Source organism: Mesitornis unicolor, unplaced genomic scaffold (genome assembly GCF_000695765.1).
Source record: "Mesitornis unicolor isolate BGI_N332 unplaced genomic scaffold, ASM69576v1 scaffold6751, whole genome shotgun sequence".
NCBI lineage: Eukaryota > Metazoa > Chordata > Aves > Mesitornithiformes > Mesitornithidae > Mesitornis > Mesitornis unicolor.
The window spans coordinates 83498-93553 of record NW_010161613.1 but is presented as its reverse complement, the minus strand read 5'-3'; the positions used below and the strand labels follow the sequence as shown (position 1 = coordinate 93553).

General features: G+C 38.5%; 1 protein-coding gene across 1 annotated transcript in view; it reads right to left on the bottom strand.

Annotated features, from left to right (window-relative positions):
* Positions 1-523: 523 nt before the first annotated feature.
* Positions 524-10056, bottom strand: part of XKR4 (XK, Kell blood group complex subunit-related family, member 4) — a 73437-nt gene continuing 63904 nt past the window's right edge. Inside the window, exon 2 of the mRNA XM_010193376.1 lies at positions 524-1470. Coding sequence (XP_010191678.1) covers positions 524-1470 — 947 coding nt within the window. The remainder of the gene's footprint in view (positions 1471-10056) is intronic.

Genomic DNA, 10056 nt, shown 5'->3' with positions numbered 1-10056 from the left:
TTGATTTTTGGGAGCATTGAAGACTACTATGCTCCTATTCTTTCCCCAGAAAACAGTTTTCATAACAGCAACACTGAGTGCTACCGTTTTGTTATTTTTGAAAAGGGTTTTTTGTTTGTTTGCCATTGCTTATGCAAATATCAATCATTCATTTCTAAAATAAAATGCACTACTGGCTAAAGTTGAAAGCTCTGGTCAGAGCCTTCCTACTGCTTTTTAAGTACTGTGCAGACAGAGTTTCATAGCAGCAAGGAGTGGTGGGTGAGTTTCCCCAGCTGAAGTAACTGATCTGTCATGTGTGGGTCAGGGTTTGGGCTTTTTAGGAGGCTTTCAAGTGATGCTGCTGTACCAGTGTCCTGCGGACAGACTGCACACAGTGGATCAAATGATAATCATGATGATAGCCAGACTAAGAACACTACAGCTTGCTGCTCTACTTGTAGTATGCAGTCCAGTTATTCCTACAGCCCTACTGTCAAACCTTAATTTGGACTGTAACGTTGGAGCTTCTTCAAGCTTCATTCTACAATGTGGTTTCATATTCCAAGCGCTCCTGGATAAGGGCATCATCTTTATACTGTAGCCGTGGAGGAGCAGGGGAACATTCAAACGCTAAAATCGCCTTCCTCAGGCTCCTGTCCAACACATGTCTCTCCCACGCTGGGTATCTGTTCCTGAACAGATCGATTTTAATGACAGACTCCTCAATCCTTGGTGGCCGGGATGAAGGTGTGGATGGTGCGGTGGGTCTCACCTGAAATACAGGCACACACCCATCCCTCTCCCCGAATTTTTGATCCCGCTCACTCATGACACTTCGGTTGTTGGAGATGGACCGTAGAGTGTTTGTTGCCACTTCTGGGGGGAGGGTGAAGGCAGCGGCAGGGTCCTCACAAGCACAGCTTGGCGACTGCCCAAACCTTGGTCCATTGGGGTGAAAGAAGGCATAGTACATCAGCATAAAAACAATGCCTGTTAAAAAGCTGCTGAACACTACACACAGTGCTGGTATGGCAAATGCATCAGAGATTGGTGGGGCCTTGTAGAGATACCAGAGAGCACTCAAGGCAGTGTTTTCTAAAAGGATCACAAAATAGTAAATGAAAAGCCTACAGCGTGTCCTTCCTTCCTTGACATTGAACCAGCTGAAGATATAGATTATCCCAACAACCATGTCGAAAACTATCTCCTCCCATTTAGTGATGCAAAACTCTGTCTCACAATGGACGATCCAGAAGGTCATGATGCACCAGTGCAGCACAATGAAGATCCCAAAGTACAGCTGGAAAACTGAGGCAAACAGAGCAAAAGTAATGACCCGTGCTGCAATTGTGAAGAAATGCCAGCAAAACTGGATTATAACAGCCATGTAACTGATGGGTTTCTTGTCATCTCGTGAGTCACGGAGGGCCTTTTGGTAGGAAGCCAAAGCCCAAGCCAGGGATACAAGAGATGCTGCAGCAGTAAGACCTAGGAGGAAACAGGAGATGCAGTTAAGGCATATTTAGTATAACAGCACTTATTTGAAACCGATGAGATCCTTGCTGCTTTAAATGCACTCTTCACCATTCACATGATAAACCTGGAACAGATAGCCCAGGGAAGCTGTGTATGGCCCTTCCCTGGAAGTGTTCAAAGCAGGTTAGACAGGGCTTTGAGCAACCTGGTCTGGTGGGAGGTGTCCCTGCCCATAGCAGGGGGTTAGACTGAATGGTCTTTAAGGTCCCTTCCAACCCAAACCATTCTATGATTCCATTATTCTATGAATAAAACCTCTTTTCCCTCAGCTCTGAGAAATGGACCTCTACTGCTGAGATTTCATTCACCTTGTGAGCACACTGGCATGGTTGGATACACACAGACAAGAGTGGCTGGCAAACTACACTCTCAGATGTTTCTCTAGCAATATTATGTTTGAAACTAATTCATTACTCACAACTTTGAGCAAGTTGGGACTAAGTATCTCTGTCAGCTGTGTGATTTAACAAGACCCACGGTAGTTACTGTTGTAAAGAAAGAAAATTAGTTTTCTGATTTTGATAAGTCATTAAAGAAACCTAATATAAAGCAACCAAGTCTTTCTAATTAAAATCACAGAATCATATGCATATAAACTAAATCAATAACAATGTAAGTGTAGATCTAGATTTTAAAAATAAATTAATGTAATTCCTGCAACATCAAAGTTTAAACTACCTACCTTACTCTTGCTGAGGGAAATATATTGCCCATTTTGGTATTTCCATCACTTTCAAGAAGAACTTTAATAAGTAGAAAATGTCAAAGCTTTATTTTTTTTCTAGTTGGAAATTAAATTTATTTTAGAAATATTGGAATTTTCTACTGAGTACAGAAGCTCCTAAAGTAGGAAGTTACGACTTAATATTCATATAGCCATTCTGTCTCCCATGTATCACAGAATTGCCTATTTATAAGGATCTGAACTATAATATTTCTGAAAAACCCCTCAAATATTTTTCACAAAAAGAATTCAAGATAATTATTTCTCATGAGATTTTCAAACATTTTTTGGTGAAAATAATTTGTATTCACTTTAAAATATAAAAAATGTAAAACAAATTAAAAAAAACCAACTTTCTATGCTTATTCTGAATGTGTATTCTTTTTTCCTCAAGTGAGTTTGATTGTTGTTGGTAGGTAAACTTTAAAAAAAAAGGTTGCCTTGCAACTGAATCTAGCTTTTAAACTGATCTGTTACTTCCATACACTACCAGTAAAATACCTTACATTCCCATTTAAGAAGTTATATCGTTCAGCCTAATTATTCAAATGCTTAACACATAGCATTCTGTTAGAAATGAATGATAATTCTTCTTTACTAGAAGATCAATTTTTATTTACTTAGGACTTTTATCAAGCTGCTTTGGAAGGAAATGGGAATGCAACTGAAATGCAAAACCCCAGCCTTTTAAGTGTATTTATTATTTAAATAAAATTGCAATAAATATGTTGTATACAGAGGAAAAAAAGTATCACACATTTTATACTTAAAACTGGCTTACTACCAATGCAACTTTTATATACAGTTAATGAATGAAGTCATAAGTCTTGGCATCCCACACTGAGAATTTATTCATAGACCATTTAAAGATAATGACGCTTCAGTTTACTTTATTTCTTAGAAGTTCCTTAACTTCTAACTAGTTGTTGAAGTAAATCAAACTGAAATGAAGAAAATATTTATTTTGTCTGCTATTAAAAGATGTTTAATAATTTCAACGACCTTTGGTTCTGGATGCACAGATAGTATTTTTCTTCCTTATTCAATAGCTTTCTCTAAAACCTAACCTTCAAGAATATATTACTTCAATACTGTAAATTTTATGCAAATCTTGTTATTACAGAGTGGTAAGTTAAAGCCTAAACACATGTTGCTATTCACTTAAAAAACAAAAGGGTTATTTTAAAACAGTAAAATGTAGGTTATGGATATAAGTCCTGAATCCGAAGGAAAAAACCCAAACTATTTAAGCAATTGATCTGACTTAATACACTGAGATTTTACTCAGTAAGTAGTACAGATGGATTCATTGCTTTCAGAAGGGACTGTGTTTGCCAGAGTTTCTCCCTCAGTTACTGCCAGGTTGCTAATTATGTTGTGAGCTCCCACAAATCCATGAATTTAGAAAAATTTTTTAAAAATAAAAATAATAATAAATAACCAGCAGAAATATGGAACAAACTTAGAATTCCAGGGAAAATGTTTAATAAAGCTTCATAATTTTTCTTCCCATGCAGATGCTTGGATGCCAAACCATCAGTGTTACTTCTGGAATCCTCCTTTACAGAGAAAATAAACTATCAGTGATAAAGAAAGGAAGGAGACATTGTATAACTTATCTCCATTTCTGACATGTATATTTTCTTTTCACGCTGAGCTGTCTTTCAGTGACCACTGTCTCTGGAGACAACACTAACACCCGAAAATGTAAGTTCTCACTTTCCTGCAAGTATATTTTAAGTATTGAAAAACCACAGTTCATTTCCTTATGAAATGAAAAGTTTGGAAAGGTAGATGAAGAGAATAAAGGATAAGAGAATCTTTCAATACAAATGAGCCACTCTGAGCAAGAGCTCAAAAATAGCATTATCAGCACAGGAAAGAATAATGTGAGAGAGAAATTAATGCATTTTCTTTGCAAATCTAACTTTAATGACCTCACACGTTCCCCCAGAGGTTTGTAGAGATATCATCAGTTTTACATTAGGAGGTGTAAAATAATTCAATAATGCACACAGGCTTCCAAATAAAATGTTAAAATTAATAGGAATTTTCAGTATTCTGATGCTAATTAATTCATAGTCATTATCTGGGATAGAAGGAAGCAAGTATAATAGCAACCTAATTTTGTTATTCAAATAATCATTAATACAGAAACACCCTTTGCTTTTACAGAACAAACTCAGGGATGCTGGCATACAGGAGAGAAAAAGAGACAAGGGAACGTACGAAAGGGAAGAACTGCCACTTAAAGTATTATGTATCTACTCTTGTGCTACTGGCAATGGTGTTAGGCATACAGAATTAAGACAAGGCTAAACACTCCATGGGCACCATCTACTTTTCTTTATTGATGAGACCAAGCATTAAAAAATTATTAAAAGTATAATTAGTAATGAGAACAATAATATAAAAGTGATGCAAATGGCAGCTTGCTAATAGAGAAATGTCACTATATAAATAATTCACTGGGAATGGTAAGAGATAAAGTGAATTATTGTAGAACTGAATGGATAATTCATTAATTGGAACTTATTGATGCATTTGCTGAGTATGTGTTCGTATAAACCACTTTATCCATATTTCAAAAGAAGGACTAACATGAAGTTCTATTACTATCAAAGCAAAACAAATAATTTGTAACAATGTTTTAACTTCTGCAATCAGGAAGGTTTATTTGCTATTCAGAAATGAGTGGAGAAGATTGGACTGTGATCTGTGGAGCCACCATCCATGAAGAAAAAGCACCAGCTTTCCTGCTTGCTCAGTGGCAGCCTCTGCACTCTCTTTGGGTGCTGCAGCAGCTTTCTGGTGTATTTGACAGTCTCGTATATCAGAGTCTTGTATTTAGGGTCTTAATCTTGGAAATTAAGATTAACTAGGCATTCTCAGTGGATATATACTCAATAAGCTAGTTTATCCTTTACAGACTTAAAAAACCAGGAAAGCAGGAATTCTGAAACATAACATTGGGAAATATGAAAATGTGTTCCTGTTTCTTCATTTTCTAGTGCTGAACCTTCAAATTTTTTTCTGCAGTATATGATCTGGTCTCTAAAGTTCTGTCCTGATGAGGGAAGAAATACAAGCTTTGTACAGGAAAAAAAATCACATCACATATTGCAGTAGGCAAATGATGCTTTTGTTTGTTTCTAGAATGGACACTTGAAAAGCTCTGAATAGGAATTTGTGGGGAGTGCACCTACCTACCTCCAGCCTTTGTAGCTTAGCCCATCGACAACAGCCTCAACAGTGAGACTTGCCCGTAACACATTGTGTCAGGACAACTTTCTGTCAGGAACTAATTAGAATCTGTTTTCAGTGAAAAAGGAGACAATTTAACCTCTTTTATTTTGTTACAGTTTGCATTACTTAGTTATAACATTTGTATAAAGGAATGAAAACTTGGTAATTACAGATGAGTTTCAGATGTCCTTAAGATAGTGCACTTTCTGTCTGAAGGCAAAGAACAGAACTGCCTTGATTGAATTATAATTTTAACTTCTTTCCCTGGAAATTATTCATTTCTGCATATATAAGAGATGTTCTTGCATCTTATGGAGCATCGCATAGCTGCACTGGTACTTTAGATATAATACACAATAGACTGCAATGAGCTACAGCTCATTAAAGACAACATAAAAAATGTTCACAGGTGAAAGTAAACATCTATGAGGGAAAAGAGGATGTGTGCAGAGATGGATACATTCACAGACGTATTATTATTCCAGGGAAGCAAGCTCAAATAGCTGCAGAAGAGGCAATGAAGTTCTCCTCAACAGTATCTGTGAGAAATCTGACTGAAATGTTTTGTTTGTGAGTAATTCAAATAGAATTGCTCACATCAGATAAGGGTTTTCCATATTACATCTCTGCTTGGCAATTCACAACTTCATTGTATCCTGCTGACACCTCTGCCTTTGCTTTATGTTCCTCCAAATTTATTTAACTCTGAGGAAAGCAATTCAATGTCTAAGAAGCTTACATGATTTACTAGTTTGTATTTTTCTCCCACTCCCTCAAGATAATCTTTAGCCTGAGGTGTAACTGAAAAAAAAATGGGTTTCATCCATTTTTTTTCTTACTCCTGATTTGTACTTGAGAGAGTAAAAGCATATCCAGGTCCATAAGCTACTTTTTTTCTAGTCCCATCAGTCCATAAATTCTATATAGAATAAGTACAGAACATCTCAGGTCAGCCGAAAACCCTACAAATGAATGAACTGATTAGAGAAAGTGCTCCTTGACATTCAATCTGATTTCAGAAATCAAACTCCTGCCAAGGCTTCTGTCTGTGCTTCATCCCCCTTTTTAAACTTGTACTCATATCACGATTTCCAGGAGTAAATTCATGTAAAAGCAGGAATACCAACCACAGCAGGACATCCAGACATGACAACATTGCCTGGGATCTGGGATTATGAATATTTTTTAAGAAAGTCTATTTTTATGAGTTTCTTACCCAGCTGGAGAAGTGATGTTATATGCATCCAGGTGCTTCTATGAACCAAAGCCAAGGATCTCTAACATTCATAGTCCCCTTAAGGGCCTGATCCTGCAAGAAATAGTTTATCACGACTGCATCCTTCCAGCTTCAGAAAATGGCTTGCTGTATTTACACAGCTTTTACCATGCTGCTCTGCAGGTACAGCCACCAGCCTGTGGAGGCCTCACAGGCAGCTTGACAATAGTCTATGGGCTTCTGCAGTAATTCTTTTATTCCCATACACTGGTATGGCTGTGCAGGACACAGTATACATACTGTGCTTCCACATGTGGTTTGGTACACAGGACACTTTGCAGTCTTCAGGGGTAGCTTTGATCATATCAGGGACTGTGTGTCCAGGTTCTCAGTATGCTCACGGGTCTTATTGACCAATACTGTGAGATGAAAACTAAAGATGAAGCTTACTTTTTTATGCTTACCTAGTATCTAAAGGGATAACAACATAAACTCTTGCCCTCACCTGGGTTATTTCCTTTCCTGATGACTACAGATGTAGCCTGCTAGGGTAAGCTGTAGCACTGTACTGAGGTATCCATACAGGAATCTGTCCTTAGCAGTCTGTCATTAGTTTTCATAATCAAGGACATTTCATGTACCATGATCCTTGCTGGCACAGTCTTTGCTGGCACATTTCTTTTTTTTCAGAAGAGGGAAGCACCACTAACTTAATGTCTGCAGCCAGGTCCAACCCCCCCAAAATATGCTGTACACTGATCTTTCTGTACTCCAAGGTTTGTTGCCTTGCCATCCAGGGTTGCTCTCCATAAGCATGTTGTCAGCATAATCCTATTACTTTCCCACATCAGCGAGTTTATCTTATGTTAGCTGTCCTAAATCATAGTCAAAGGCTTTCTCGAAGTTAGAAAAGGACTTTTTTCTTCTTTCGTAGGTGCCAATAGATCTGGTCATGCCCAGATAGAAAAGGCACCTTACTGAATTATTTCACTCCTTTAGTTTTGCTTAGACTGTTCGCTACCCACAAACATGGGAGTGTCTGAGGATGTCTCAAGTAGTTCATATTTCCAGTGTTTGCCATGGGCTGCATTCACAACTGAAGATACTCAAGGCAATAGAGGTGGTTTCATCAGCTCATCTGCCAACATTCAGCTTAACTTTCTCCCACTGCATACTAGGGTGAGGTAATACAGCGTGAGGGATGACAGGAACTCTTCCTTGTTGAAATATGTCAGATTTATGTCTGATATTACTTCTCCTAAGCGTTACATAATGTTTAGAGAACTTGCTAGCATATATAGAACTAATTTATACCATGATTCCTTTGAGTTGCTTTCTATAGATACTTTTGGTGAGTTACCTTCCAGCTGTTTCTTTAATTTGTGTCTTCTGGTCACAACTTTAAACAGGTCTGCAGCTGAATAACAGTCATAATTTTATTTCAAGCTATCATCAAGATCAGTTTCCCTTTGCCTCTCCCCCACATCCAGACTAGGTCTTTTACCCAAATTTTGTTTTTAGTGTCTCAGGAGTTATTTTGGAAATTATGAATAAAATCTGTTACTGATAAAGAAAGTCAATCTAGCACGCAAGGTCCACAAAAAACATTAAAGTTGGACCTCTCCTGTCTGTCAAGAGACCACAGTCAGTAATCCAGACCTCTCTTTCTTCAGGCAGCTAATGATGAAAGGGTTTTGGGGCACAACAACCAAAAGCTCTGATATCTTCTTATTGATCTGTAAAAGTAACTGACTCTGAGATACTTGAGCTGAAGTCCCACTGCCAGAATATGCTAGCTAAGGCCAGTTACTAGCTGAGTGAGCATCCTGGGTGATCTCTTCTCCTCCCTCACAAATATATTTTCCTAATATTTGTCAGTTTCTTGTCCTACTAAAAACCCATTATATTTATAAATCACAAATCAGAAGTCCTTATTAACCACTAATCAAGTCCAGTCCTTCACAGGCAGTGACAACCATCGGACGCTGATGTACGTCATGCAGTCTGTATGCTGCCAGGCTTGGCAAGACAGCATGAGATCGTTTCGCCTGTTAGGAAGCTAAACTTAGACTTCTGTACTTTCACAGCTAGACTCCTTGCCTGTTAGGTAATTTGGTATCTTTATATTCCAGTGAAGTGCGTGCAGCATAAACATACCCACTGACTCCAGGCTCATTTCCATGATTTGTACATTTCTTCTTGGCAAAGAGTGCTTTTGATGTCTTGAGGTTGCTGCAAGTAGCTTATAGCAATCAAGGGATTATCTGGAGACTGTAGCAACCCCAAGCGGAACAAAACCCCTGCCATTACCTCTTGAGGAGAAACACCACCATGATAACATAAAGCTAAAGATAGGGCACCATCTATGGGAGAAGGCTCCACCTGCACTGCACATACGGACACCTCACATAAAGTCAATGGCAGAAGCACTAGCACTTCTCCCTGCTGCCCAACCGGAGGAAAAGATGTAATCTACTAGACACATAAAAATCCTGTTAAAACATAAGTTTTGAGGAAACGCCTTTCTGTCGATCCACATTTCTGTGGTTTTACCTTTATTTTCCTGTTGAGCTTTTACATGCTTTTGCTTATGCAACTTCTGGACAAAGTTTCTTTAGGTATATTCCATGGATTAGGAGGAACCAGCCATACAGATTTTCACTCCATGGCTGCTAACAAGATCAACTGGAATTCTTTTGCTGGAAATCCTTTGCAAAAATTTTCATCAAGTGGGGTAAAAAAAAAAGAACACAGTAAATGTCATATAGATTATTTCAGTCTTTTATGAAAACAAAATACATTTTTTCTTTAGGAATATGCAAATATTTTTTAGAAAAAGGCATTATACTTAACCTACAAGAGTGTACAAGCATTAATAGGGAGAAAATTAGTATTTGTTCCTTTCACACAGTCCCTGTGGCCACTTGTCCCAAGGTCTGTACACTGTCCTTTCCAGTTCACAAGGCAGTAGCCTGCCAGACCCTGCTGTGAGTATACACTGTGCCCAGGCACTAAAAGACATCAGGAAAGTAAAACTTCAGAATAACAGCTCTCAAAACAACAATACAAAAGCCAAAACTAAACGAGTGCATGATTTGGAAACTAATCCGTTAAAGTGAAAACATAGTGGGGTGGCCTCCATGAGGAGAGGTCAGGGTCAGCCCTGTGCTGGACACAGCAGGTTCCAGCTGGTTCCAGCCAGCTCCAGCTTATCTACTGCAGGACACAGCTGAGTCCATCAGCCAAGATGGTGGCACCTCCGGGAAAACATACTTAAGAAAGGGCAAAACCACCCAATAAGCAGAGGAGGGGGGGGGGAAGGGGAGATCAGAGGTGAAAGCACCAGCGGGGA